This window comes from Aplosporella prunicola, assembly GCF_010093885.1.
Source record: "Aplosporella prunicola CBS 121167 unplaced genomic scaffold K452scaffold_4, whole genome shotgun sequence".
NCBI lineage: Eukaryota > Fungi > Ascomycota > Dothideomycetes > Botryosphaeriales > Aplosporellaceae > Aplosporella > Aplosporella prunicola.
The window spans coordinates 1,029,975-1,054,902 of NW_022983532.1; the positions used below are offsets into that span (position 1 = coordinate 1,029,975).

General features: G+C 53.3%; 13 protein-coding genes across 13 annotated transcripts; 6 read left to right on the forward strand and 7 right to left on the reverse strand.

Moving 5' to 3' along the window:
- Positions 1 to 327: 327 nt before the first annotated feature.
- K452DRAFT_349169 (uncharacterized protein) lies at positions 328 to 3,008 on the reverse strand. Its single transcript, XM_033545580.1, has 2 exons — positions 2,449 to 3,008; positions 328 to 2,393 (listed from the first exon to the last, which is right to left on the reverse strand). The coding sequence occupies exons 1-2, from the start codon at positions 2,712 to 2,714 to the stop codon at positions 824 to 826; spliced, it is 1,836 nt and encodes a 611-aa protein (XP_033401424.1). The 5' UTR covers positions 2,715 to 3,008; the 3' UTR covers positions 328 to 823.
- A 507-nt stretch (positions 3,009 to 3,515) lies between these two features.
- Positions 3,516 to 4,525, forward strand: K452DRAFT_243988 (uncharacterized protein). The gene is made up of 3 exons (XM_033537931.1): positions 3,516 to 3,589; positions 3,652 to 3,913; positions 3,982 to 4,525. The coding sequence occupies exons 1-3, from the start codon at positions 3,538 to 3,540 to the stop codon at positions 4,409 to 4,411; spliced, it is 744 nt and encodes a 247-aa protein (XP_033401425.1). The 5' UTR covers positions 3,516 to 3,537; the 3' UTR covers positions 4,412 to 4,525.
- A 49-nt stretch (positions 4,526 to 4,574) lies between these two features.
- Positions 4,575 to 5,613, reverse strand: K452DRAFT_220817 (uncharacterized protein; the record flags this gene model as incomplete). Its single annotated transcript, XM_033536482.1, has 3 exons — positions 4,575 to 5,065; positions 5,175 to 5,398; positions 5,459 to 5,613. 3 exons carry the CDS (start codon positions 5,611 to 5,613, stop codon positions 4,575 to 4,577), a joined length of 870 nt encoding a protein of 289 aa, XP_033401426.1.
- Positions 5,614 to 5,890: 277 nt separating this feature from the next.
- On the reverse strand, positions 5,891 to 7,560 carry K452DRAFT_356109 (uncharacterized protein). The gene is made up of 4 exons (XM_033546018.1): positions 6,959 to 7,560; positions 6,748 to 6,898; positions 6,339 to 6,696; positions 5,891 to 6,283 (listed from the first exon to the last, which is right to left on the reverse strand). Exons 1-4 carry the CDS (start codon positions 7,352 to 7,354, stop codon positions 6,217 to 6,219), a joined length of 972 nt encoding a protein of 323 aa, XP_033401427.1. The 5' UTR covers positions 7,355 to 7,560; the 3' UTR covers positions 5,891 to 6,216.
- A 230-nt stretch (positions 7,561 to 7,790) lies between these two features.
- Positions 7,791 to 8,914, reverse strand: K452DRAFT_284080 (uncharacterized protein). Its single transcript, XM_033539885.1, has 7 exons — positions 8,821 to 8,914; positions 8,727 to 8,764; positions 8,581 to 8,676; positions 8,444 to 8,507; positions 8,303 to 8,390; positions 8,120 to 8,245; positions 7,791 to 8,060 (listed from the first exon to the last, which is right to left on the reverse strand). The coding sequence occupies exons 1-7, from the start codon at positions 8,856 to 8,858 to the stop codon at positions 8,046 to 8,048; spliced, it is 465 nt and encodes a 154-aa protein (XP_033401428.1). The 5' UTR covers positions 8,859 to 8,914; the 3' UTR covers positions 7,791 to 8,045.
- A 66-nt stretch (positions 8,915 to 8,980) lies between these two features.
- Positions 8,981 to 12,584, forward strand: K452DRAFT_243998 (uncharacterized protein). Its single transcript, XM_033537932.1, has 5 exons — positions 8,981 to 9,568; positions 9,624 to 10,044; positions 10,107 to 10,496; positions 10,550 to 12,158; positions 12,212 to 12,584. Exons 1-5 carry the CDS (start codon positions 9,264 to 9,266, stop codon positions 12,355 to 12,357), a joined length of 2,871 nt encoding a protein of 956 aa, XP_033401429.1. The 5' UTR covers positions 8,981 to 9,263; the 3' UTR covers positions 12,358 to 12,584.
- A 154-nt stretch (positions 12,585 to 12,738) lies between these two features.
- On the forward strand, positions 12,739 to 14,389 carry K452DRAFT_220407 (uncharacterized protein; the record flags this gene model as incomplete). The annotated part of the gene is made up of 3 exons (XM_033536464.1): positions 12,739 to 12,898; positions 12,952 to 13,005; positions 13,068 to 14,389. 3 exons carry the CDS (start codon positions 12,739 to 12,741, stop codon positions 14,387 to 14,389), a joined length of 1,536 nt encoding a protein of 511 aa, XP_033401430.1.
- A 700-nt stretch (positions 14,390 to 15,089) lies between these two features.
- On the forward strand, positions 15,090 to 19,204 carry K452DRAFT_124414 (uncharacterized protein). The gene is made up of 3 exons (XM_033535213.1): positions 15,090 to 15,424; positions 15,479 to 15,501; positions 15,567 to 19,204. The coding sequence occupies exons 1-3, from the start codon at positions 15,417 to 15,419 to the stop codon at positions 18,743 to 18,745; spliced, it is 3,210 nt and encodes a 1,069-aa protein (XP_033401431.1). The 5' UTR covers positions 15,090 to 15,416; the 3' UTR covers positions 18,746 to 19,204.
- A 5-nt stretch (positions 19,205 to 19,209) lies between these two features.
- K452DRAFT_264996 (uncharacterized protein) lies at positions 19,210 to 20,242 on the reverse strand. Its single transcript, XM_033538724.1, has 4 exons — positions 20,173 to 20,242; positions 19,956 to 20,120; positions 19,669 to 19,893; positions 19,210 to 19,597 (listed from the first exon to the last, which is right to left on the reverse strand). Exons 1-4 carry the CDS (start codon positions 20,204 to 20,206, stop codon positions 19,533 to 19,535), a joined length of 489 nt encoding a protein of 162 aa, XP_033401432.1. The 5' UTR covers positions 20,207 to 20,242; the 3' UTR covers positions 19,210 to 19,532.
- Positions 20,243 to 20,764: 522 nt separating this feature from the next.
- Positions 20,765 to 21,562, forward strand: K452DRAFT_220398 (uncharacterized protein; the record flags this gene model as incomplete). The annotated part of the gene is made up of 2 exons (XM_033536463.1): positions 20,765 to 21,283; positions 21,341 to 21,562. 2 exons carry the CDS (start codon positions 20,765 to 20,767, stop codon positions 21,560 to 21,562), a joined length of 741 nt encoding a protein of 246 aa, XP_033401433.1.
- Positions 21,531 to 22,250, reverse strand: K452DRAFT_284088 (uncharacterized protein). Its single transcript, XM_033539886.1, has 2 exons — positions 21,608 to 22,250; positions 21,531 to 21,547 (listed from the first exon to the last, which is right to left on the reverse strand). Exons 1-2 carry the CDS (start codon positions 21,934 to 21,936, stop codon positions 21,544 to 21,546), a joined length of 333 nt encoding a protein of 110 aa, XP_033401434.1. The 5' UTR covers positions 21,937 to 22,250; the 3' UTR covers positions 21,531 to 21,543.
- Positions 22,041 to 22,848, reverse strand: K452DRAFT_284089 (uncharacterized protein; the record flags this gene model as incomplete). Its single annotated transcript, XM_033539887.1, has 2 exons — positions 22,622 to 22,848; positions 22,041 to 22,566 (listed from the first exon to the last, which is right to left on the reverse strand). Coding segments are annotated over exons 1-2 (682 nt in total), but the record flags the coding sequence as incomplete, so codon positions are not given.
- Positions 22,849 to 23,113: 265 nt separating this feature from the next.
- K452DRAFT_284090 (uncharacterized protein) lies at positions 23,114 to 24,472 on the forward strand. Its single transcript, XM_033539888.1, has 3 exons — positions 23,114 to 23,266; positions 23,319 to 23,639; positions 23,685 to 24,472. The coding sequence occupies exons 1-3, from the start codon at positions 23,230 to 23,232 to the stop codon at positions 24,383 to 24,385; spliced, it is 1,059 nt and encodes a 352-aa protein (XP_033401436.1). The 5' UTR covers positions 23,114 to 23,229; the 3' UTR covers positions 24,386 to 24,472.
- Positions 24,473 to 24,928: the final 456 nt, after the last annotated feature.

Here is a 24,928-nt window from a genome sequence, read left to right on the forward strand (position 1 = left end):
AAGGTTTACCTGTAAGTGCTGAACGGGGGTCCTGGCTTTTTTGCTTTTTTGCTGGGATGGTTTGCGTACATCTCAGTCCTTCGTATCGTTTGTTTTGTTTTTGTGACTCTTGGATATATCTTAGGTTCCTGCGGAAGTGAGAGCAGTGACGTTCGTCGTCAATGTCAAGTGAGATTCACCGCCTAACGAGATAATGGCGCTTGTACGGAGTGGAAGAATAAATCTACTTACGGTGTTCGTAGAATATATGTGCTGTAAGACCCTTTCACTCATATCGAGGAATTAGATTTGTAGCTAGACAAGGAGTAGTCCGTAGGGATTGCTTGTATCGTTCCCTATCTCGCTAGTGGTAAATCTAGGTTGAGCGTAAGGGTGAAAAGCTGGCTAAATTGCACACGGCGTATGGGTGTTGCTTTGGTGTGCATGTGTACGCATATAAAACTGAAGAAAGTGAAGGAGCATGGTATTTAATTCAAGCCACAATCAATGACATCAACACCACACAAGTGGAAAAGCGCACAAGCAAGTGCAAAAGCTTCCTTTGCTTCTTCTATGCCAGTCCCAGGGTGTGTAATCACCCCTAAGAATATGTGAGACCCGCCTTAGTCCAGTGACTGGCCAGCACTCAAGCTCGATGCAGAAGAAAACTTGACGCCCACGCCATGCACCCGACCCGATGGACGCCGATGTGTATCCCGAAACCCAGATGACCATCGACACAGAGAGTGAGAGATGTATGAAAAAAGATAAAGAAAAAAAAAAAAAAAGAGGGAGTATCTACGAAATCAATCGCGCACCAACCTACAAACACCCAACACTACGCTCAAACCGCAACTCCTCTCCTCACCCATCCGCCAGGTCCTCTCCACGCCCACAACCACAACCCACACGCCAACCACACGCTGACAGCCATAGCCCAAAAAGTGGGCGCATAGCACTTGGTACCATAGCACAGCACGTCCTCATCGCCCATCCCGCTCTCATTGCCATCATCACCAATAGCGGACCCCCAGTCGTAAACCGCGCTATAAACCACACCCCACACCGCCGCGCCCACCGCCGGCATCATTGCTACAATGCCCCAATTCGTGCCAAAGTTCTCGACGCCCCAAACTGCCGCAATGACAATTGGCACCAGCGAGAACACGGCGCCGTACCCTGCGCCAATGAACGCAGAGATGACCCAGAAGCGCTCCGCGTGGTGCTGGATAAAGCCTGAGGCGAGCAAGGCCTGCCCCAGTGAGAGCAGCAGCGAGAAGCCCAGCAGGAACGTCATGCGAGACATCGTAAAGCGGCGGTTGCGCGGGGGCAGCGTTTCGATCGAGGATGCAAGGGAGTCCAGGCCTTGGCGGGGACTGGCGGGAGCGGGAGCGAGAAAGTCGGATAGCGTGCCGGCGAGTAGACGGGCGATGGTGGAGGTGATGGCGACGATGGAGACGTGTGTTGCAGGCGTCGTGTGCGCTTGGGAGGAGTCGACGACCGCTGTGGGCGGGTCGTAGAGCGTGCCGATTATGGTGCCGAGGTTGTTGATGAAGGCTTCGCCGGGGCCAGTGACTAGGAAGAATCCGGCTGCGAGCCACCACATGGTCTTGTCGGTAAGGAAACGCCGCGTCTCTTCGTTGAGAAGCCAGTTCTTCTTTGCGCGTTCTTGCTCCTCGTGTAGCTTCATTTCTTGAGCCTCATTGCGCAAGAAAGAGAATTGAGAATCGGAGAGATCCTGCGGCGCCATGGTGCCATAGCCATGGTGGTGGGCGGCGCGGTGGAAGAATTCGTCTTCGTGCAACAGGCCGCTGCGCTCAAGTTCGTCAACGGCCTCATCGATCATCTCTTCTTCGTCTACAACATAAAGCGTCAGGGCACCCATTAACCCGACGACCAGCAGGAAAATAGCCAAAAACAGGAAATACTTGAAGACATCAACGTCACCATGGGAGCCGTCCGGTCGACGCTCGTACAGCAGTCGGCTACCGACCTGGCTCTGCCACATGCCGCTTAGCCCAAACGCCGCAACAGGAACTGCCAGCGCGATGCCCTTGTTATTACCACGACCGAAGTTCTTGGCGCAAGTTGTCAAGGCGCTGAAGTACATAGCGCTTGTGCCCATGCCAACGGGGACGAAAGCCAAGACCATGACGCCGAAGGGCCAGCCATTTGGCCCAGCGCGATAAGTGAAAGCGGCCAAAAGGTAGCCAAGTCCAAAGAGAAAGGCGGAAAGGAGTGACGAGAGTCTGGGGCCGTAACGGTCGCAGATGTAGCCGAACAGTGGCACCGGCAGGTACATGCCAAGCTCGGCGGTGATGGAGACTATGTTGACCTGGAACTGCGAGTAGCGGAGGTGCGACTGGAACAAGGGCGCGTAGAGCGAATAGGCCGTGATGGAGCCAGCAGCCAGGCTGGGCCGGGGTCAGCACACGGGGCTACGAAGAGCAGGGCTGGGGAGATAGGTACCAGCTGATAACGGCGCAGACAAAGCTGCCATAGCGAAGGACGTGGTGGCGCATTTTCTGGCGGTCGCGCTCTAAGATGCCCTCGGCGACGTGCTCGAAGAAGCTGCCAGCGTAGGAGGTTGCCTGGCTGGGGCGGCCGGAGGAGTCATGTGTGTGGCTCATGTCCAGCTGATCCTCGCCCTGCAGCAGACGCGTGGTGCTGGTAGGGGGGTGATAATCGAGCTTGTCGATGTGACTGGCGCCAGCCTCATGACGCGGAGCTGGCATTATTGTGACTGAGACATGGAATAGGAATAGGGAATCGCAAGGGATGCTGTACTGGCCCTCGAAAGCGAGATGAAGCGCGCGCGCGAGGCAAGCTGCCCGATGACGCTGCCGGCCGGCCGCAGCTCGAGCTAGGTAGGTCGCCCTGACCGCCTTCCGCTCCGCCGTCCCATCAACACCATCTTTTCATCCATTCCTTCCGACGTCTGCGGCCCCGCCGCCGACATGTCTCAAGGGTAGACTTGTTTCGTGGGTTTGGAAGACGGTAGGTAGTAGGTAGTAGGTAGTAGGTAGTAGGTAGTACGGCCGGGAGAATGCAAGACTGGTGTCCAGGGGAGAATCGTCGAAACCAGGACTCCCTGCCTTTTTATCGAGAGCAGGTTGTGGAGCTACACTATTATTAGCACGAGAATGCCTGCAGCAAGTCTCACGGCAATGTGCGTCGATAAGGTCATTAGGAAAAAGCAGTAGCGACAAGGAAAAGCAATTCTATGGGCATTTGTCGCACATTTAAGTATGCCGTGGTGACACAGTTATTTGAGAATTATTTGGTGCCCGCAGACGAGCATGTAGGTATCCGCATGCTTGCGAGACGTTTGAAACGTTCTCCTACAGGTTACTCCGTAGATTCACGAGGGCACAAGGGGTACGACATATATAATCGTAGTTCCACCAGCCCGCTCCGCTCCGCCCCGCCCCTCTCTTAGGGCTAGCGAGCGCACATCACCCAGCACTAGCGCCCGAGCGGATATCGCTATCGGGTAACTTTTTCGGCGCAGGCGCAATTGCAGTCCACCGGCAAACCACACCACGACGACAAGACACCATGGCCGCAGTATCGCAGAACAGCCCCTTCATAAGGCAGCTCGCCGCCAACGGTACATTCTGTCTCACAATCTACCCACCCCGCGCCCTCGCTGACCATCCTATGCCCTTGCAGACAAGCGCATCCGCGACAAGGCACTCGATAGCTTGAAGACGTACCTGGGCGGACGGACGGGGCTCGATGAGCTCGAGCTACTCAAGCTATGGAAGGGCCTCTTCTTCTGCATGTGGCATAGCGACAAGCCGCGCACGCAGCAGCAACTCGCGCTGGAGCTGGCGGGCCTGGTCGACATCCTCCCTTCCGAGACGACCATCCCCTTCCTCGACGCCTTCTGGAAGACGATGGCGCGCGAATGGGCCGGCATTGACGCGCTGAGGTACGAGAAAAAAAAGGCTCTCTTCCCCGCGAGGCCACGAGTTTGCACAGCTAACGCCACGCCGCTAGGATGGACAAGTTCCTTTTCCTCGTGCGTTGCTACCTCAACGCCGGATTCCGGCAGTGCGCGGGCCAGCGCTGGCGCAACGCCCCCCTTCTGACGCAATACCTGGACATCCTGCGCGCGACGCCGCTGAACCCAACCGACATGAAGATTCCCAACGGCATGCGCTTCCACGTGCTCGATATTTACGTCGACGAGCTGGACAAGGTGGATGCGGCGCGCGAGGGTGATTTGCCGTTGGACACAGTGTTGGCGCCGCTGCGGGAGCTGGGTGAGAAGTGCGTTGTCAAGGCAGTGAGGACGAGGGTCAAGGAAGAGTTGGCCGAAGATGAGAGGCTGAAGGACTGGAGTAACCCCAATGCTGGGAAGGAGGCGGAGCAGGAGAGTGAGGAGAGTGAAGGCGAGGGCGAGGAGTGGGGCGGCATTGATGAGTGATATCCTGGGAAGGGTTTCTACTGCTGTGATTATAGCAAGGCGTTGGCGGATTGCATATCAAGAACATTGTCTGCTTCTTGGCAGTTTTCATATCTTCAAATAACCTCTTGGAATTAACGCCATGCCATGTGTTTGACCGAGACAGCACCCAGTTCCTCCCACCTCAAGGCCATGGCGGGTCCTCAGGCCGCCTGAAGCATGCCACAAATTTCTTTCCACCGTTCCTCGTGACCTTCTTACCCTCCTCCGTCTCCGTCATCATAACCGAAACACACTCGTCGCTCTCGAGTTCCTCGTCCGGAATGCGCTCGAAGCTCGGGTGGTTAGTGAAATGCTCGACCATCCAGTTGTGCAGATCCTCGACATCCGTGATCGTGTACACGATGCCGCCGGGGCGGAGCACGTATGCGTACTCGGAGTTCAGCGTCGTCGAGACGATGCGCGCCTTGTGCTTGCGCGCCTTGAAGTGCGGGTCCGGAAAGCAGAGGAAGATCTTGGACAGCTGACCCTTGACGAAGAAGTTGGGCAGGAACTTCATGCTGTTTGCCCGCAGGCACGCCACGTTCTGATACAGCCCCGAGCTGGCGTTTTGGTTGCGCAGCGCGCGCGCTTTCTCTTGCACGAATTCTGTGACCGATGTGCGGATTTCCATGCCTGCGGACGGGTGTCAGAGGCGATGATGCTCCAGAGACGTGAATTAACGTAGATAAAGGGACTTTGTGAGACGTGAAAAGTAGATAAAAATGAAAGCGCTTCCACCCACCTAGCAGCAGCGTATCTGGGAAGCGCGGTGCAAGCGCAAACAGAAGCCCACCAAAGCCACATCCAATGTCAGCGATCTCAACCTGCTTGGAGGTCTTGCGCCGAGCCACCGCTTTCTCTCCTTGCTCTTGCTCTTCCGCTTGCGCGGGCGCATCTTTCATTTCCTCATCCACCGCAAAAGCCGGGTACAGACTTGCCCAGTACATCAAACCAGGCTCCGCCGGGCTGCAATCCGCATTAGCAACAAGTCCCTGCCATTTGGGATGCTACCAATTTGCGCCTCACTATTCTAGAGAGTGGTCCGAGAAAGGGTTTGCGTGCGCTCGTTGCCGGTAAAACTTCTTCTTGGGAAGCTCTCCCATGGCGCCTTCTTCATTTTTCTCATTGAGCGTGTTGCGGTACTCTTCTCTCTTCTGCTTCTTATTTGGTTGTCCCGGCATCTTGACGCCTGGTGTTCTTGTGCAGAGGTTGCGTCGACGGGTTGACCGTTTTGAGTCCCGTGAAATTTGGTCGGCGTGGCGGGCCTACACCGGAACGGGAAGTGCATGATACGGTAGCTCAGCATATACCGCAAACTCGTCCGTCAACCACACCTGAGGGCCGATGCCTTCCACGGAACGAGCACCGACTAGTCATGTCCACATAATTGCAGTGTGCATTTTGCCAAACGCCAGACATCAACCGGACAAGGACTGAGTCAAGTGTTGATGAAATACAATACGATTGCTACATTTATGAGAAACGTAAGTATTTACTCCACCGTGAAAAAGAGGTTTCCCGCTCCACCCGAAGCCCAGAAATTTGATACCATGTAGCAATAGCTAAGGTGTTGTACATATTACCCAAGTAAGCAAACCCCTAAACTGCAGCGCGCATAGTTCGCCGCCAGAGAAAACTAGATCCCGACCATGATATCCGGTAATGCCCCTCCAAAAAGAAAAAAACAAGAAACATCCAGACCTAACCCCGAATCCGCGTGCAGAGGTAAACTGCAACCTGCCCGATCTCGCCCAGTATGCAAGCGCTAAATCATCACTCGTGAATCATCGAAATTCAATCGCGCCCATACACCCGTGATCATCAACGTGCTCCAAATCCAATTGCTGATACCTGTAACTTCTTGTCAGTATAAACTCCCTCTTGTAATCATCAAGGTGGCGCTCACTTTTCGCTTTTGGCATGGAAGTATATGCCGCTGATTTTCCCGGTGACCTGACTGAAGCATATGTAGTAGAATCCTTCAAAACTGGCGCCGGAGATTGATCGAACTTTGTGGTCTGGGACAAGGAAGTGTTCCTTCCATCTCATGAAGAGGTTCTCTCTCTGCGCAAAATTCTTGTACGTGAAGTCCGCACGTCTCGCTTGTTTGGCCAGAGGGCGCCAGGCAGGAAAACGTCCCCAGTGTTGCATGTCAACCTTCTCGTTCGAGCCCCATTCCGGCCGGTTGGTCTGGAAGGTGTAGCGAGTTCCTATGATCTCTCCTTCGAAATAGGTCGTAAGGGTGGGGTGATCGTCCGTGAGGCCTGAGGCACATGAGTATGACCATAATACGGAGAGAAGCCTCGACTACATACCTTGTATGCGCAGGTAGCCGCAGAGCGAATGCTCCTCCATGTCTACATATTTGATTTCCACCTGCACCTCATATACTTGACGGTCGGATTGTTGTGTGCCTTTGAATTTGCTTCCGGGTCGCAGGAAGGAGGAAGTTGAGTTGGGCAAAAACTAGACGGCCCCTTGTTAGCGGCCGTGATCTGTCTCCTCAGATGAACAAGCGGGTCTCACCCTGTGCTCTGGCCAAGGCGAGCCATGGAGCGCGGGATACCAGGAGGTGGTGGAGGGTAGCGTAGGACTCCGTTGGGCAGAGCGGTCGCACTCGACGCCGTCCTCGGCAGAGCTCAGGGGACTGGGCGTGTCCCGCAGCGGTGCCTCTTCTTCGGCATCCATCGTCTTCGCATGCGATTCGGTGAGTGGCGGAGCATCCGGTCTGGTGCTCTGATCGGCGGGCGGCGTGGCAAGCTGTGAAGCAGCGGTATTGGTGCCGTCGGTCGAAATACCAATTGCGCGATCAGAAGTCTGCGCGGACAGGCGTGGGTCCTCCGGCGGACATGTCGCGCGAGTGGAAGGCTGGTCGGGCGGAGGGGTTGAGAGCATCAGGGTGTCGTGACTCGGCGTAGGCATGATACAGTTGGGTTGATCCACAGTCAGGGCGATGTACACGAGCAGGCATCAGAAGAAGATTACAAAAAGTGTAGGAGGGTAGAGAAGAATGCACAAGGGAGGATGGAAAGCAGAGAGTCGGAGGACTGCTACAGCAGGATTGCGTAGCGCAGAGCGGCGGTGTTCATGACGGGCTGATGGTTGGATGCGGAAGGGACTCGGCCTTGCCTCAGGGCTTTGCAGCGGCAGACGTTCGCTTGAGACTTGCGGGGAAGCTAGAGAGCCACGGCCACATCACGTGCGACAGGCACTCGACAGCCTGTACTTGAGTACGCCCTTTCGCAGGAGCATAGGTAGGTCCTGAGGGCCAGGACGCGCCGCTTTCAGTTCACCGACCTTGACATCATACACGCTCTCTCAGCGCGACCGACGCGTCTCGGGCAATTTACCCAGTGTAGGGGCCCCGGATGCAGGAGCTGAACAGAACTCGTATGCCTTTTCCTTGGCATCAGTTTTGGTATCTACCTTCTGTGGCCGTGTCGATGCAGTCAGCATCGACACGGCCAACCATCGCTTTCGTGGTGCTGCCCATACCCAATCCTTCGGCTGATCACGCACCGGCATTCGTGCATGCATAGATCCCGGAGTGCTCTACACCACCTCGATCCGGCTGACAAGACACTGTTGCTTTTCTATGCCCCCGGTGACTACCTCAAATGGGCTTGATCTATTTTCGTCGTCGACGTCAGTTGCCTGATGTGCACCAGGGATACGGGGATTTCTGACCTTGAAGTGGAGCGAGATTAATGAGAAAACGAGCGCCTTCAGGTCCTGGACGAGATAGTAGAACACGCGGAGTCCTTCGGGATCCTGGGACTCGGTGACATCGACAAGCGAGCCGATCTTCGCAGTCTGCAAGTTGACGTGAGCATACGAGCTGAAGAAGAGGAAAGCGGCAGGAGAGCTTACTTCGAAGGAGATGTGTTCATTTCCCATCCGGATCTCGAGCTCCTGGCGGCCGTCCTTGTTCTTTTGCGGCCATTTCGCATCATCTTCCCTATAGAACAGTTAGTAATTTCATTCTCAATCAGCAACACCAGGGCCACATACTTCATGATCTCGCTTTCCTTGATGATGCGCTTGATCTCTGAAATCAAAAGAGAGCTGACACACACTAATTAAAAAGAAAAAAAAAGGGAAACAAGGTCAGTGAGGATAATGTAAATATGCGGGTTGCCGCCGCTTACTCTCTTTACGAATCAGAGAATCGTTCCGGTAATTGGAGTTGTTTGCATAACGTGCAGAGGCGCTACGACCATCGCCTAGAGTGCGAAAGTCGAATTCTTGGAGCTGTCAGTACCTTCTTGAGGGAACAAGACCATGCAGGACCCACCAAGGAACTCATGACCGAATCGCCCAGAGTGGCCGGAGCTGGGGAGAACGTTAGCTGGTGTATTTTTGGTTAAGCAGGAGACACGGGGGCATACTAATAACGGATGTAGAAGGGGTCGTTGTCTGCAACCATGGCGCTCACTGAGAAAGCTTGATATTCCTGATGATATCGAGTTGGTGTTGCCTCTGGGGGGACGTGACGAGGTCAGGGCTACGCGGCAAACGCCGAGCCGGCCAAATTCACGTTCTGAACACCTGGAGATCCCCAAAGCCAAGGGGCCCGACGTAAAGCGCCAACCACCACCACTCTTCCGCAAAGGCCGCCTGCTCCATTCGCTCTCCCCAGATCCGCCCGGCAATCGCACGCGGCTCTGCACTCCGCCGGACCCAGAATCTTGTTGCCCGCCCTGAGCAGCGTCATTAGCGCATCGAACGGCTGACGGCCGCGGCGGGAGACCGAAGCAACTGCCCGTCTTCTACGTGTAGCTATCTCGCTACACCTATCCATCAACATCCAGACGGCCACACCACAGACACCATGGCGACCTTCCTAGACAACGCGTACAGCCTGGTCCACCTGGACAATGCGGCGGACCAGCCGACGCTGCAGGAGCTCAAGACGCAGCTGGAGAAGGGAACGGATGATACCAAGATCGAGACAATGAAGAAGGTCCTTACGATCATGCTGAACGGCGACCCTATGCCCGGCCTGCTCATGCACATAATCCGCTTCGTGATGCCATCGAAGAGCAAGCCGCTCAAGAAGCTCCTCTACCTGTACTACGAGATATGTCCGAAGCACGACGCCAATGGCAAGCTTAAGCAGGAGTGGATTCTGGTCTGGTGGGTTCTGCGGCTAGCACATGGTCCCAATGGCATACGCTTACATTCATGACAGCAACGGCATGCGATTCGACCTGCAGCATCCCAATGAGTACATCCGTGGCAACACCCTCCGCTTCGTGTGCAAGTTGAGGGATGCTGAACTTGTCGAGCCTCTTCTTCAGCCTGCCAGGCAATGTCTTGAGCACCGCCACGCTTATGTGCGCAAGAACGCCGTCTTCGCAATTGCGTCGATATATCAGCACCTTGAGGCTCTTATTCCTGACGCGCCCGAGCTTCTCCTGAACTTCTTGGAGGAAGAGAACGATCACACTTGCAAGAGGAACGCTTTCGCGGCGTTGGCTTCGATTAGCCACGACAAAGCCCTAGAATACCTCAGCGGTGTGTTCGATGGTATTCCCAATGCGGACGAGCTGCTGCAGTTGGCGGAGCTCGAGTTCATCCGTAAGGATGCCGTGACGAATCCCCAGAACAAGGTAGGCAACCTGTTGTGCTAAAGAGATAGTCGGACTGTGTTTGAAAACTAATTCTTGCTTAGGCTAGGTACCTTCGCCTTATATTCGATCTCCTCGAGGCCAACACCTCTACCGTTGTCTACGAAGCTGCTTCCTCTCTTACCGCCCTCACGAACAACCCCGTTGCTGTAAAGGCTGCGGCCTCCAAATTCATCGAGCTTAGCATTAAAGAGCCTGACAACAACGTTAAGTTGATTGTCCTGGAGAAGGTCGACCAGTTGAGGCAGAAGAATGAAGGCATTTTGGATGACCTTACCATGGAGATCCTTCGTGTGCTCTCCAGCCCTGATCTTGACGTACGCAAAAAGGCATTGGAACTTGCTATGGAAATGGTCTCGAGCAAGAATGTCGAAGAAGTGGTCATGCTGCTCAAGAAAGAACTTTCCAAGACGGTGGATGAGCAGTACGAAAAGGTAGGTGATCAAGGACTACAGATATGCTGGCGCGTACTGACAGCCTTTCCTAGAACACTGAATACCGCTCTCTCCTTATTCACTCTATTCACCAATGTGCCATCAAATTCTCCGAGGTCGCCGCCAGCGTCGTCGATTCGCTCATGGACTTCATTGCAGACTTCAACAACGCCTCTGCCGTGGATGTCATTTCCTTCGTAAAGGAGGTCGTAGAGAAGTTCCCTGACCTCAGACCATCTATCGTTGGACGGTTAGTGTCGACTCTCAGCGAGGTCCGGGCAGGCAAAGTGTACCGCGGAGCACTGTGGATCGTGGGAGAGTATTCTTTGGAAGCGACGGACATTCGGGAAGCATGGAAGAGAATACGTGCAAGCTTGGGCGAGATCCCCATTCTGGCTTCTGAGCAACGTCTGTTGGAAGAGGTTCCCGATGGACAGCCCGACCCCAAGGACCAAGTCAACGGCAACGCCAAATCCGCGCCAACTGGATCTCGCAAGGTTCTTGCGGATGGTACGTATGCTACGGAAAGCGCCCTAACCAGCCAGGCAGCGGTCAAGGCGAAGCTTGAAGCCGTCAAAGCTGCCCAAAAACCTCCTCTCAGGCAGCTTATCCTGGATGGAGACTACTATCTGGCAACTGTTCTCTCCTCGACTTTGACCAAGCTTGTCATGCGCCATTCCGAAATTTCCCAGGATTCTGCTCGGACGAACGCCCTCCGCGCCGAGGCTATGCTTATCATGATTTCCATCATCCGCGTTGGTCAGTCTCAGTTTGTGAAGACTCCCATTGATGAGGACTCGATCGACAGAATTATGTCATGCGTTCGCTCGCTGGCGGAGTTCGCACAGAAGAAAGAGCTTGAATCGGTCTTCCTGGACGACACCCGGAAAGCTTTCCGAACAATGGTGCAATTCGAGGAGAAGAAGCGTGCCGCGAAGGAGGCTGTCGAGAAAGCAAAGACTGCGGTCCAGGTTGACGATGTGATTCCCATCAGGCAACTGGCCAAGAAAAACACCATTGACGGCGCAGATGAGATTGACCTTGACTTGGAGAAGGCAACCGGAGGCGACAGTGCAACGGAAGACTTGTCTTCCAAGCTTAGCAGAGTGGTCCAACTCACGGGTTTCTCCGATCAGGTCTATGCCGAGGCCTACGTCAAGGTGCACCAGTTCGATATCGTTTTGGACGTTCTACTGGTCAACCAGACCATGGACACCTTGCAGAACCTCTCCGTCGAATTTGCTACGCTTGGTGACCTGAAGGTTGTCGAGCGCCCGACTACGCAAAACTTGGGTCCCCACGACTTCTTGAACGTGCAGGCTACTATCAAGGTTTCGTCAACGGATACTGGTGTCATCTTCGGCAATGTTGTCTATGATGGCGCAAGCTCTCTCGACACCAACGTTGTCATCCTTAACGACGTGCACGTTGACATCATGGACTACATCCAGCCAGCGCACTGCACGGAAACCCAATTCAGAACCATGTGGACCGAGTTCGAATGGGAGAACAAGGTCAACATCAACTCCAAGGCTAAGTCGTTGCGCGAATTCCTTAAACAGCTAATGGCCAGCACGAACATGAGCTGCCTCACTCCCGAGGCCTCGATGAAGGGCGATTGTCAGTTCCTTAGCGCGAACTTGTATGCTCGCAGCGTTTTCGGTATGTCTTTCTCTTTCTGTGCGTACTGATATTTCAAACTGACACGATCACAGGCGAGGATGCTCTGGCCAACCTAAGCATTGAGAAGGAGGGAGAAGACGGGCCTGTGACGGGTTTCGTGCGGATCCGGTCTCGCTCGCAGGGACTGGCACTGGCTCTGGGCTCGCTCAAGGGTATCAACAAGGCGGGCGAGTCGTAGACGGAGATACGGTTATAGCCTGGGGTCGCTTGGAAATGAGCGCAGCGCGACGGCAGAGCATGATAATTACCTAAGCGCGTGGATGATGACATGGATGCCTTTGAGACGTGGACGTATGGTAGAGGCTGTTTTGCTTGCATATGCGGCGGAGAACAGCGTAGGACGAACTGTTAGTTAATGGCACTGCTTTACTTCGTGGTTGGATGCGGCTCGGCTCGGCTGGAGGCACCCGCCCGTACCGCCTACCCTAGCCACCTGCCCATTGCGCTGCACGCGAACTCCGAGATGCCGCTCGTATGTGTCTCCATCTCTGTCGCCATGCATGTGCCGGAAGTGAGCGCGTAACAACCAGACATTGATTCTGCCATTATGGCCGGTCCCATGGGCAAAGCAGACCCCTTCCAAGATCCCTCGCAACAATCGCTGGCCGGTGATGCTCGTCTTCAACCCGCCGCCCCCGGCAATTCGCTCGCTACCGATACCCTCAGCGTGGGCAGGAGGGCCAGCCTTACGCTGACCGAGGATTCTCTCATTGTGCTAGGTAGGTGACCTTGCCATCCATTTGCTCGTCCGGCTGCTAATAGAACCGCCCAGACGAAGGACTCCAGGATGACGACCAAGGAACATGCTGCGGTCTCATCCCAAGCAGTAGGCGGAACCTCTCGGCGTGCTGGTAATCAATTACTAACGCGTCCTTTCAGAGACCAAAGACACTCTATCAATTCCATTTTACAACGTTCTTTGGGCCGAGCTTTCCGAGTTTGACATCACCGTTCATTATGCGCATCCCATCTCCTCGAATGCTGTCCACCCCGCATCCGTAAATTACAGCGTGGACAAGAACCACCGTGAAGGAGCTGGGGCATGGATCGAGAAACTACTTGAGCGCGCCTATGAGGCATCCCAAAGGCAAAAGCGCATCAAGGTCTTGGTTAACCCCTTCGGAGGCAAGGGTAATGCGCAGAAATGGTTCACTCGGGAAATCGAGCCCATATTCGCTGCTGCACGGTGTGCTGTCGACGTGGAGATTACCACGCATAACGGTCACGCTGTCGAGATAGCCAAGGACTTGGATGTCCACCAATGGGACGTTGTCGCAAGCTGTTCTGGAGATGGCCTGCCACATGAGGTCTTCAATGGCCTGGGTAAAAAACACAATGCAACGGAGGCCCTGCAGCAGATTGCGGTTGTCCAACTACCATGCGGAAGCGGCAATGCAATGAGCTGGAACCTGAACGGCACGGATAGCCCCAGCATGGCTGCATTGGCTGTGGTAAAGGGTCTACGGACACCCCTCGATCTGATATCAGTCACTCAAGGCGATCGCCGTACACTTTCTTTTCTTTCCCAATCCGTCGGTATCGTCGCTGAATGCGACCTTGGCACAGAAAACATTCGTTGGATGGGCGCCGCACGATTCACGTATGGCTTCCTCGTCCGCCTGCTCGGGAAGACCGTTTATCCCTGTGATCTTGCAGTTGGTGTCGAAATTGATGACAAGACTGCTATTAAGGAAGCTTATGACCAGGAAGCATCGAAACCCCCGAATGATTTCACGGAACGGCGTCCCCCGATTAACAGCGACGACAACGGTCTTCCTGCACTCCGCTTCGGTACCGTTAATGATGCTCTTCCTCCAGGCTGGACTACGGCACCCTACGACAATATGGGAAATTTCTATGCTGGCAATATGGCATACATGTCCGCTGATGCCAACTTTTTCCAGGCCTCATTGCCCTCTGACGGGTGCCTTGACATGATTTGCATCGACGGCGATATTCCTCGCATGACGTCTATTCAGTCGCTTCTCGCAGTGGAGAAAGGAACCTTCTTCGACCTGCCACACGTGCAATATCGCAAGGTGGTGGGATACAGAATCACGCCAAGAAATCAGAAGGACGGTTACATCAGCATCGACGGCGAGAGCATCCCATTCGAGCCATTCCAGTGCGAGGTACACAAAGGACTCGGGACAGTGCTGAGTAAGACGGGTCATTTGTATGAGGCTTACGGTCCATCGGGCACGGGTTGAACATTCCACAGTTTTTTGACGTTCAAGATGATGGCATGTACAGGTAGATGGCCACGCCTTGTCTAGAAAGAGTGACCTAAAGTGGAGACACTGTATTGGCCTGTTCTTGCGCGTTCATTTTAAACTCTATACCCTGCGCACATTCCTTAGCATACCAATCATCAGTCAGCCTTTTTCCTTTCGAGACTCGAGTTGATGCACTACTTGGCGACGGGGCGGGCATGCAGTACAAAATGCACACTCCCACTCTCCTTCCCGTGTATTGGGAGCATTCATACGGCACCGTTGGACATAGACCTTTGCACAAACACAGTTGACAGGAACGGATGGAATTTTGACTACGCCCTGGCTTTCACTTGCAATCACAGGTAGAGACCGACTTCTTTGTCGGTAGCACCATACTGATTGCCCTATCCATCGAGTTTCATGTCCTACGAGCAGGATGTTCAACCGTCCAGTCCCGTCTGGCCGGCTCCATGGCTTGACGACCGACGGCGGTTTGCAGTCCCTTACAATCTCGCGGACTAAATAGACCGAAGACTGCCATAGAGCTACAGTCGAATTGTAGGAGGCGGTTTGGTGAGAATAGGCTTTATGGTGTTGGGAAAAGGGGCACGAGGGAGAACCTCTGAAGACTATTGCCGCCGCATCAGGCCGAATCAGGTCAACACCACCCACGATATCTCTACATTCTACCTCTTTCGCTCTACAACACCACTGCGAATCAACCTCTATATCACGTTTTGGTCCGCCATCGTCCCTACATGTTTCAGACGGCCCGGACGGTTGAACACCCTTCCCGCATCAGGGAAGTGCAGGCACTAGGCTGTTTGTCTCCCGTTTGGGTTTGCGGGTGACTGCAGGAAGGGTCCTAGTGCGACTGCCTGTTGGCGTTGGCAACTGTCGCCACCAAACGGTTTGGCTTCCTTCCTTTTCTCACGTCGCATCCACAACTCTCGCAACACTATACCGTGCAACATTTTCATCGGAGTTGACGTCTAGTAAAGCCTGTCGCTTGCAAATTTCAATGGATGAGTGAGTCAACCCTTACTCAAACAATAATGACAACACAGCTAACATTCTCGGCAGCTTTGAGCGAGGCGACGCTGCCGGTGAGAGCCCACATGCCTCTAGCCCACCGTATGCGCCGTGTGAGGCCTTGCTAACTCCATACTAGAATGGCAGGCTGTCGAATCAAGAAGCCGACCGAGACCGCCAGCCAAGCCATCACTGAACAATGTCCGCATGAATGCAGCTGCTTCCAGGAGTGAGATGGTTACCTCTAAGCCGCCTACACCGCCAGAGGCACCTGTCTCATCTCAACCAACCCCTCGGACTGAAGAGGATGGGTGGCTGATTGATCTTCACGGTCAAGATTCTGCTCCCCAATCTGCGGTATTTGTGGCACCGGCAATTTTAACTCAGCTTCCAATCTCTGCCACTACGGCAGAGCTCAACAGCCTGACGCAAACCCAATCACACTGGACAGCACCTCGCCCTGATTTTCAACCAACTTCTTGGCTTAAGTCGGATGCCAACTATGTCAGCCAGGGTGATAATTTGACACCGCATGTAGCGGTTGAGAGCAATTCCGAATTCGAGACCAGGGTACGTCATGGATCAAACTCGAGAAAAGCATTCAGGCCCTATTGGCACTGGGCTGGCTCTATCCCTTTGAAAACGGATGACATTGAACCACAGATTCAGACACGCCATGATGACACTTTCCAGCTTATTCCGGAACTTGCACGCCTTTCTACCGCACAGCAGTCGAATGAGCAGCCGTCTTCATCTTCAACCATTTCTACGGCTCTATTCCAGCCTCGTGGTAACCAAGCTGATTCGGAAAACACCCAGCAATTAATCCAAGATTTCCCGGTTGTTTCTACTGGAATTGCTGGCTCCGGAGCGCAAGGCCCGACCGGTGTAACCGCCATGTCTCCTTCCCAGTCCATTCCTCAATACTCTGCATATGCCACGCCTCATAGACGTGGTCGAATGAACCTTGGTCGCAGGCCAGCCAATCAACAACTAGGCACTACACCGCTTGTTGAGATGTCTCAACGGCAGAATAGCCGAGATAATGGCCAACAACGGAATGAAAGACAGAATGCCCTCGGTCAAGATAGCGCCAACTTGTCTTCTTCCGGTCACAGGCCTATCTCCCTTCCGCCTCTCGGTGAGAACAGACCCAGCGCCTACATCTCGTCTTCAGCAAGCCAAGTTGCCACTCCTCAGAGACCTCAAAATCCTCTTCACAATGGACAAGTTGTCAGTAGAAATATGCGCAACGGCCGTGGCAGCAGAGGTCGCCCCCCAACCTTGGCAGCCAGGCCCGACAACAGGGCAACTGCCGAATGGCGAAACAGAAAGGGTAGTGGTCATCAAACGTACAAAATACCTGGAGACATCAATCCTCTTGGCGGAGAGGAGAGGCCTTCGGACGCTCAAGTTCTGATTCCCCGTGTCGCAGATATTGCGGCCGTCTGTGGTGTTCACGTTAATACAATCTGCAAAGGTGGGAAATTTGAATTGGAGATATACGGAGATCAAGCAGCAGCAAAGAGAGCCTACGACATGATCGATGAGTGGATCAAACAACTCAACGTTGTCACTCGCAAAAACCACATATGGGCCAAGACATATGGATATGACGAAAAGAGAGCCAGAAAGGTGCACAGAAAGATTCAAAGGGAACAAGTCAGACAAAGGTATCGACAGTCCTTAAAGGAGGATGATCCTGTTCCCGAATTCTGCTCCGAATTTGAATGGCCTCTGGAATATGCGCCTAGGGACGTTATGGGCCCCAACTTTGAAGCCCTCGATCCTATTCGTATGGATTCTCTCTGTTACATCTCTTGCCAGATGGGACCAAACATCACCTTTTCACTCCGAGGGAATGACAAGACAAAGCTTGAGGAAGCCATCAGTCGCATGAAGCAGATTCCCGCACAGCTCAATGCGAGAGCATTTGAACCTGAGTGTACTTACATGCTCGAAGTTCCGGAACTAGGATCATTGCCGCTTCCATCTGTCACGCTTCTGCCGTATAGCAAGCCAGTACCTTCTTCAAAGTTTCACAGACCAGTTGAGGCCCAACTTGATGCAATCTGGGCCACCCCAAGATACTCCCAACCACTTCCAACCACGTCTGCCAATCCTGCGGCTGCTACTGGACATCCCTCAACAGCAAAGCGACTTATGGAATCTGTCGTCGAAACCATGTCCCACCTACGCTACAATGAGGGTGCTTTCAAGATGCAAATACGCCTAGGCACCTTCGTGGCGACTAAGTACCGTAAGACAGAAAGGGCTACGTACCCATATAATAAGTTTGCGGAAATGACAACCGAATACCAATTTGAAGCCCATGTTTCTGAAGAGCTGGGAAGGAAAGATTTGGAGACGCAACTACTTTCAAGGTGTTTTCAAGCTAATGGTCTCTTGAAACCAACTGGCGTAGAAGCCATACACCTAGCAGATGTCGAGCCCGTCTACTCAGCAACTTTCGTGATCGAAAAATCTGCTGGAGACTTAATTCTGGACGTGGTGCTCTCAAGTTATAAAGGAGCTACTCAGCTTGAATCGAAGCGCTGGTCTCAGCTAGGGAAAAAAGAGAAAACCCCAAAAAGGTTCCTAGATGCCAACATCATCGATCTTCAAGATGGCCTTGCATGGCATGTCGGTCTTGAGCACGCCAAAAATGTCAGCGAGAGGGGCCTGGCAATCGATTATCAGGAGTTTCCCGAGTCACTAGAACTTGATTTAACCGCTGCAAAAGACATCGGCGGAAACCGTGACTTCATCATCTACAGAACGAATGCAAATCGACGCCTCGGTATTCCTATCAAGTCTATCTGTCAGAAACGCAGTTGGCGTTTCCACGTTGACCCCAAGCTCGAATGGAACCTTGAGATTACGGAATTCCACACAACAGAATTGTCTGGGGGTGAACCGTCTGTCCGGTACGAACCACGTTGGTCTGTCAATGTTTGGCATTCTGAATGGGCCAATCTGCTGGAAGCGAACAGTGCCGTCGAAATTGGTCGGCCCGCAAACTGGGCTGTGGAAGATGCTTGCAGTCTCTTCTTCCCGGAATACCACGGTGAGCATGGTATTTCCGATTCTGCGACAATCAATCACCGTGTATCGGACAACGACGACAGTGAATCCGAGGAAACTTATTCACGACACGGAGACGTTGACGATGAGGTGGCTCAATACTGTCCACATGACAGCCAAGACAAGCACGAGCTGGCCTCCATCAAGGCCTTTAGTCAATTAGTCGACCTACTGAGAAAAGTGAAAGACATGGTCACCGGCAAAGGCGTCGAGAGTGCCCGTGTACAGTGCTGACAGAGCCAGTGAGTTTACTACTTCGAGGCAGTTTATGCTTTGGCACGAACCCCGCGGAAGTCATTGCATCAGGGGGAATACAGGATACTCATATGAGCTTATCCGTATTTCTTTTACTTTTTCATTTGAGGTTCTTACTTACTTTTCTTTCTTTGCTCACACCTGCACAAGCTTCAAGGTTGGCACAAGAGACGATACATTGATCAGAGACATCGTGAAGTAGTGGGATGTGCTTCGGCTTCGTTCAATGCCAATCTGGCTTCTGGGTTTCCGGATGATTAAGTGGCTAGAACCTAGGTGTGGACCGCTTCTACGTCTACAACACCTCATTCCACGAAAGTTGCTTCTTTTGCTCGTCGGGATTCATCAACTCATCAAATCATCAACTTTGTAGAATTAGCATCCCCAATAGCATAACCTTTGGGCTAGAAGCCTCTAAATCTGAGAAGTGATTCACACTCAATGGGTCTAATGCTTCTTTTTATATCTACTGGAAATGAGCTAGTATTGCACTTTTTATTTTAGTTGCGCCTCTTTCTTGCTTAAATGGCCTCGGAAAGAACCAAACCCTCGAAGCATCTCGAATGGCGCTAGATAAACTGACTCCGTCTTTCATGCCAAAGATTAAATCTTAGCCTTGTGGGTAGTAAGATGACCCTGCTTGTTGCCAGTGTCTTGCGCGAATGAACACCCTGGCTGGCTTGATACCTCAAGAAAGCTTAGATTTATGCAACGCCGCAGTGCAGTTCACCGGCGATTGGGGGGCCAGGACAGCGCTATCGACCGCTCAAGAAGTAGCGGCAGCCGCCTGGCTTTGAGCGGCCTGTGCCGCAAGCACCTTCTGCCTCAACACTAGATTCGGAGATGACGTTAGCCGGACGCTCGTTCCCTTCTCCTGGTGCTATCAATGCTGATTGGCATACCGTCCTCAATGACACGCAAGTTATTACTCTTGCCGGTGACAATGGCCTCTAGATCCTTCAAGTTCTTCTCAAGGTCCTTGACCTTGCGATTATAGAAATCCGTGGCATCATCAAGCGACTTCTCGACATAGAAACCGGTGCCGACATCGACAAGGACGGACTTGACATCGGCAAGCGTGCCGGAGACGTAGAGGGAGGAGGTAAGAGGGACGAGGATGGGCTTCTCTAGAACGACGAGGAAGTGTTAGCGGGGCGCGGGAAAGTCAGGAGAGACGGAGGGAGTGCACCAGTAGAGCCGGACGCAAGGCCTCCAGAGATGGACTTGAGGCAGTCGCGGAAGCGTGCCTGTGCGCTACGGAGAGATTGGAAAGAAGAGGTCAGATGCTCGAGCTCGGAGTCGAGTTGCTTCTTCAGCTGGCTGAGTTGTGGGGCGGACAGGGTCGCAAGATCGACTACAAAAGCTTGTGTCAGAGCCGAGTCAGGGAGCGGAAGCGCTTGAGTTACCGGTTTGACCGCCCTTGTCACTTGCCGAGGCCATCGCGACGTGTTCTTCGCGTGTGGATATGCCCGGCGATGATGCAGCTTGGTGTTGAGATTTTGGACAAGTCATGGACGGAGAGGACCCGCATTCGCATGAGTCATGTGCTGTCGTACTACGACTGGTGTCGCTGCCCGCAAATTGTTCGCCGCCATCGACACTCCCACTCATCGACCTACCTACATACTCATGCTGCTTCGTCCACAACGCCTCCCTTTGGAAACTATATCATGTCGGCGCCGCTATAATACCGCCTTGCCCTGGGACCGAAACTACTACCCAGCGGTAGAGGCACTGACAACAGATGAAAAGCGTAAACCACGACCGCGCCGTGTGCTGTACGACAAACCTACACTCCTACCACAAGGCACTTTCGACTTTCCATGCTTCATTGAATGGTTCAAACCCGTCGGCCGCAATTGGACGACACACGAACTCAGATATGAGTGGTTGGAGAATTACCGCTACCACCCCAGCATGAGCCAAGTTCTCATGGAGTACACCGGGCCCGATCCGCGTGATCGAACCAAGCAGACGTTTAACCGTTTCAGAGCCCCAATGAAAGTTTTCACCAAATTCCTCAAAGAGCCTGTGCCCAATTCAAATCTATATATTGCGCAAATGCCCCTCGACGACTTTCCGGACGCCCTCCAAAGGCAGGTCCCCAGACCTGACTTAATCCTTAGCTGCTATGGGAAGGTTAAACACGAAGGCAGCTCCTTGTGGATGGGTCGCCCGCCTACGATGACGCCGTTACATCGTGATCCAAGTGCAAATATGTTTGTCCAGCTGGCTGGCAAGAAATTAGTGCGGCTCTTCCCACCGGACGTGGGAGAGAAAATATTTCAGACCGTCAAGTCGAGAATTGGAACGGGAGGTGATATGAGCGGGAGGTTGAGAGGGAAAGAAATGATGCTTGGCAGAGAAAAAGAAGAATTGGAGAAGGAAGTCTGGGGTCGTTATAATAGTGAATTTGGTGGAGTTCAAGCATCCCTTGACAGAGGCTCTGGTTTGTTCATTCCCCAAGGTTGGTGGCACAGCGTAAAGGGTGTTGGAAACAGTGGAGTCAATGCTTCGGTTAGTGTGAGGTCTTTTGAGCGTCAAATATTATATTCTGACAAGACGATATCTCAGGTAAACTGGTGGTTCCGCTTTACTCCTAAAAATACCCCTGGAGATAACAGCTCAAAAAACGCCGTCGCTGGCCCTGACACAGCGCAAACGCAACCAGAACTATACTTCAAAGGCTGGGAAGAGGTGCAGAACAGAGCGTGGAGACAAGACTACTTGTCGAAACGTGCAAATTCTCTAAAGATACGAGCTAGGAATATCCCTCTTCAGGTACGTAATTTATAACGACCCTATTTCTTGAGTAAGGCTTAGAAAGGTACCTTTTTCTAGGGCGCAAAAGGACAGCCGCCTCGCCCTTGAGCCATCAGTCTTTCTTTACCTGCTTTAAACTGGGCCATACCCTTTCCCTCGAGTTTCACAGGGCCAACCTTGTGGATGAGGTAGCCTTGGCTTCTGTACTCTCCATTGCCGGGATAAGGCCGTCCAGTGATCCACTTGAACCAAGCCAGAGGACGCCAGCGGTTGACAAAGCTGTCTTTCACATACCATGGCTCTGGTTCCCAATCTAACCAAAAGTATCTGTTTTGCTTGTCCGGATGTTCTGTCGATTTTTGCACACGCAACACGTATGGCCGGGGTAGTGCAAAGTAACGTAACATGAAAGCGCGGGCACGGAGTGCGACGTTCACTATCTTCTGGTAACTGGCCGGTGGCTTAGGGTACCTGCAGCCGGGTCAACATGCGTGACAATCTGAGAGCGCACTCTTTCGAGCTTACATCATGGCTTTTCTCAGACGGTCATCCATCGAAGCAGTCACGACTTTTAAGCCGGCGTCTTTCAAAAACTCTGGCACGTCGTACAGCAGTATGGCGGTAGTCTCATCGGCCGTCCTCCTGTTAGCGCCGTCTGGAATCATGCATTCTGCCTCATATGCTTGACTCCAGTCTAGAACTTCCTGATACCATTGCAGACCATCACGCCATCCAGCTCCATTGGACGGAAGGACATGGTAAGAAATGTCCATTGCGTCGCCAACGGACTTCCAAAACGTGCCAATGGCGCACAGTTCCATGGGCGTCAGTTGGCGCCATTCGTAGCGGCTGATCCAACGCACTGGCTCTAGCGCGAATAGAGACAAAGTGTAAAGCAAGTCTGAGTTAGATATCTTCCCCGATTTTCGGTACATGTCGTGCAAATAGTTCATGCGGGCAATTGCGGAATTGGCACGCTCTGAGTTGGGAGCGTAGGCGGTGAACTCTTGGATGAGGACTTCGGTATCAACGTAGCGCTATGCAGCCGCCTCAGTCGTGGGAAGGGGATGCGGAGCAAGGCAGAAAGCTTACTCTGGGGGCATTGCCGCAAGTGGAGAGCTGCTTAGTCTGGACGAGAAGCTTGCTGATGGTTGGGATGCCGTAGGTGCGGAAAAGGGCGAATTGCCATGACTTTAACCACGTAAAAGGGAATTCACGATCCATGAGATATTTCTGTATCTCCCACGCGTGCTGCGTGGTCATGGCGGCGAAAGAGGCCGGAGTGTTGTAGGGGAAGCGCCGGTGCTCCTGCCTCAGGCGCCGGAAGCGCAAGAGGCGGCATAGCAGGGCGTATGCCGCGAGGAGAAGGACGGCGATGATTGTGGATGACATTCTGGGGATGACCGGGGGTGGGGTGGCGTTTTCCAGACAGGCTGACAGGCGGGCACCAGAAAATTGGGAAGGTGTGAGAGGCAGGGTGCACGGGCGCGCAGGCAGTACTCGTAGTTGGTCAATTCGGTCAAGTCAATCAAGCCAGTCAGCCAGTCAGCCAGTCAGTCAGCCATCTCACCTCCAAAGGCACAGGGGGAGGGACGTGAGAAAAAAAGGCCAAGCCCTGGGGCCATGCACGCGTGCATGCTCGCACACGTGTTTCCGCACCTCGACTCGCCATCCGACCCCAGAACTATAACTATCCCATCATGGAGCCCAAGAGGCGCACCGCGTGCGATGAGTGCAGTGAGTCTGGCGTTGCGACAACTGGGCGACGTGACTTGGCTGATGATGCCAGGAACAAGGAAGCTCAAGTGTTCGGGCGGACAGCCCCGCTGCGAGCGCTGCGAGCGGGAACGCATCGAATGCGTCTACTCGCTCCAGAAGCAGATGGGCCGTCCGCGGAAGCGGAGGAGGGACGACCCCAACCTGACCCCGACTGACCACTCCGTCGAGTTCGGTTTGCTTCAATCAGCCTTTGCGGCGGGTGGCGAGCTTGACACCGACGCCACCGCACTGCCGTCTCTCAATCACCAGCATGCCATAGACCCGCTGCTTGACGATTCCAGCTTGGATGCAATCTTGGGTGCACACCCGCTCCCAGACTCTGGTTATTCTGGTGTGTTTCACCTGCTCCTGTCGCCTCATTCGCTGACAGTGATAGATTCTCACGTTCAGTGTGCAGACCCGGATGACGCCCCTGCTTTTGACCTCCCGTCGCCCTTTAATCCGCCATGCTCATGCCTCTCAAACATGTATTTGACACTTTCGAGCCTGCAATCACAACCATCCTTCACTTTTCCTTACAGCCTACCGGTTATTCAACGCGCAATGGCGACGGCTGCCGCAGTGCTGAAGTGCCAACAATGCCCAAAGGGAGCCGCCTCGGCAATTCAGAACCTCCATCAGCTAAGCAGCACCCTCATGACCATTGTGGACTGTTTTCACAGAATTTTGATTTCAATTGATGAGGAGGCCAACCGCGTCGATGCGCTCGGCATCACTAAACCCTTTCACATAGCCGACGCATCAGCGCCTCCTGAAATGCATACAGGAACGTCAGACTGCCCCGCCAGATTCGGCATGGATCTCACTGGGCAAGAGTGGAGGACAATGGCCAGGAGGGTGCTAAAGACTCGGTTTGTAGGCTCGGCCTCGGATTCAGACGACATGAGTCTACAGGGTATCGTGACGCAGTTTGAAAGAAGGCAGAACCACTGGCATGAAGACCCTCATATCTGTCGGCTTCGTGCTGGAACGTACGGCGAACAGGCCGCAGCAAGAATGGATTCTGATCCCGAACAAAGAATTTGTGGAAAGATGGTTGAGCATGTCCGAGGCTCAATTTTAGGACTTGGGCTTTGAGTGCATTTGTTTTTTAAAACAGGAGAGGGTATGAGCTGGCGAATCAGCTACATATCTCCAGAGTTAACCAAAGAAACCCTTTTCAACCACGTTTTTCGGAAAGGCATGTTTTTTCATCGTGTCAAGAAGTTGTGCTTGATCTGTGCAAGCCGTCGAAAATAGCTCGAAGTCCGTACCTTTTTGCTCCAACCAGTGGTCAAGCCGCGTTGTGAAATATGGCTGGCATCCAAAAACCAATAGTTCTCTCAGGATGGATACATCGACGTTTCGTAGGTCAGGTACTAGGAGGGCAAAAACTACCGGACCATTCTCTGGAGTACCTACTAAGAAGTAACCAAAGTACGGCGAATGGGATGCGGAAACAGATGAGACGGCGCATCTCTACTGACCTTGTTGGTCCTTCGCAATCTATGACACGTAAAAGCGACGTGTTTCTTTGCTCGGAGGTCGTTAGACTCCAAAATACTGATTTGTTTGCAATCAACTTCGCAAAGATAATACATACATCGGGGCCCCTGACGATTCCACCTCTCCTTGGCATGG

Bases quoted from the DNA above. Each gene is read 5' to 3' on its own strand.
- K452DRAFT_356109 (XM_033546018.1), bottom strand. From the start codon at position 7,354: ATGCCTACGCCGAGTCACGACACCCTGATGCTCTCAACCCCTCCGCCC. The intron at 6,899-6,958 runs GTGAGACCCGCT...GGGGCCGTCTAG, and splicing joins CGCCTTGGCCAGAGCACAGG to TTTTTGCCCAACTCAACTTC. The intron at 6,697-6,747 runs GTATGTAGTCGA...CATGTGCCTCAG, and splicing joins CGGCTACCTGCGCATACAAG to GCCTCACGGACGATCACCCC.
- K452DRAFT_349169 (XM_033545580.1), bottom strand. From the start codon at position 2,714: ATGCCAGCTCCGCGTCATGAGGCTGGCGCCAGTCACATCGACAAGCTC. The intron at 2,394-2,448 runs GTACCTATCTCC...ACCCCGGCCCAG, and splicing joins GTCTGCGCCGTTATCAGCTG to CCTGGCTGCTGGCTCCATCA.
- K452DRAFT_284090 (XM_033539888.1), top strand. From the start codon at position 23,230: ATGGAGCCCAAGAGGCGCACCGCGTGCGATGAGTGCA. The intron at 23,267-23,318 runs GTGAGTCTGGCG...TGATGATGCCAG, and splicing joins CACCGCGTGCGATGAGTGCA to GAACAAGGAAGCTCAAGTGT. The intron at 23,640-23,684 runs GTGTGTTTCACC...TGACAGTGATAG, and splicing joins CCCAGACTCTGGTTATTCTG to ATTCTCACGTTCAGTGTGCA.
- K452DRAFT_243998 (XM_033537932.1), top strand. From the start codon at position 9,264: ATGGCGACCTTCCTAGACAACGCGTACAGCCTGGTCCACCTGGACAAT. The intron at 9,569-9,623 runs GTGGGTTCTGCG...CATTCATGACAG, and splicing joins CAGGAGTGGATTCTGGTCTG to CAACGGCATGCGATTCGACC. The intron at 10,045-10,106 runs GTAGGCAACCTG...ATTCTTGCTTAG, and splicing joins TGACGAATCCCCAGAACAAG to GCTAGGTACCTTCGCCTTAT.
- K452DRAFT_124414 (XM_033535213.1), top strand. The intron at 15,502-15,566 runs GTGAGAGCCCAC...ACTCCATACTAG, and splicing joins TGAGCGAGGCGACGCTGCCG to AATGGCAGGCTGTCGAATCA.
- K452DRAFT_243988 (XM_033537931.1), top strand. From the start codon at position 3,538: ATGGCCGCAGTATCGCAGAACAGCCCCTTCATAAGGCAGCTCGCCGCC. The intron at 3,590-3,651 runs GTACATTCTGTC...ATGCCCTTGCAG, and splicing joins AAGGCAGCTCGCCGCCAACG to ACAAGCGCATCCGCGACAAG. The intron at 3,914-3,981 runs GTACGAGAAAAA...CCACGCCGCTAG, and splicing joins GCCGGCATTGACGCGCTGAG to GATGGACAAGTTCCTTTTCC.
- K452DRAFT_284088 (XM_033539886.1), bottom strand. From the start codon at position 21,936: ATGTTACGTTACTTTGCACTACCCCGGCCATACGTGTTGCGTGTGCAA.
- K452DRAFT_284080 (XM_033539885.1), bottom strand. From the start codon at position 8,858: ATGGTTGCAGACAACGACCCCTTCTACATCCGTTATTA. The intron at 8,508-8,580 runs GTAAGCGGCGGC...CTTTTTAATTAG, and splicing joins TTCTCTGATTCGTAAAGAGA to TGTGTGTCAGCTCTCTTTTG. The intron at 8,246-8,302 runs GTAAGCTCTCCT...GTCAACTTGCAG, and splicing joins ATGAACACATCTCCTTCGAA to ACTGCGAAGATCGGCTCGCT.
- K452DRAFT_264996 (XM_033538724.1), bottom strand. From the start codon at position 20,206: ATGGCCTCGGCAAGTGACAAGGGCGGTCAAACCG. The intron at 20,121-20,172 runs GTAACTCAAGCG...AAGCTTTTGTAG, and splicing joins TGACAAGGGCGGTCAAACCG to TCGATCTTGCGACCCTGTCC. The intron at 19,598-19,668 runs GTATGCCAATCA...CTCCGAATCTAG, and splicing joins CTTGCGTGTCATTGAGGACG to TGTTGAGGCAGAAGGTGCTT.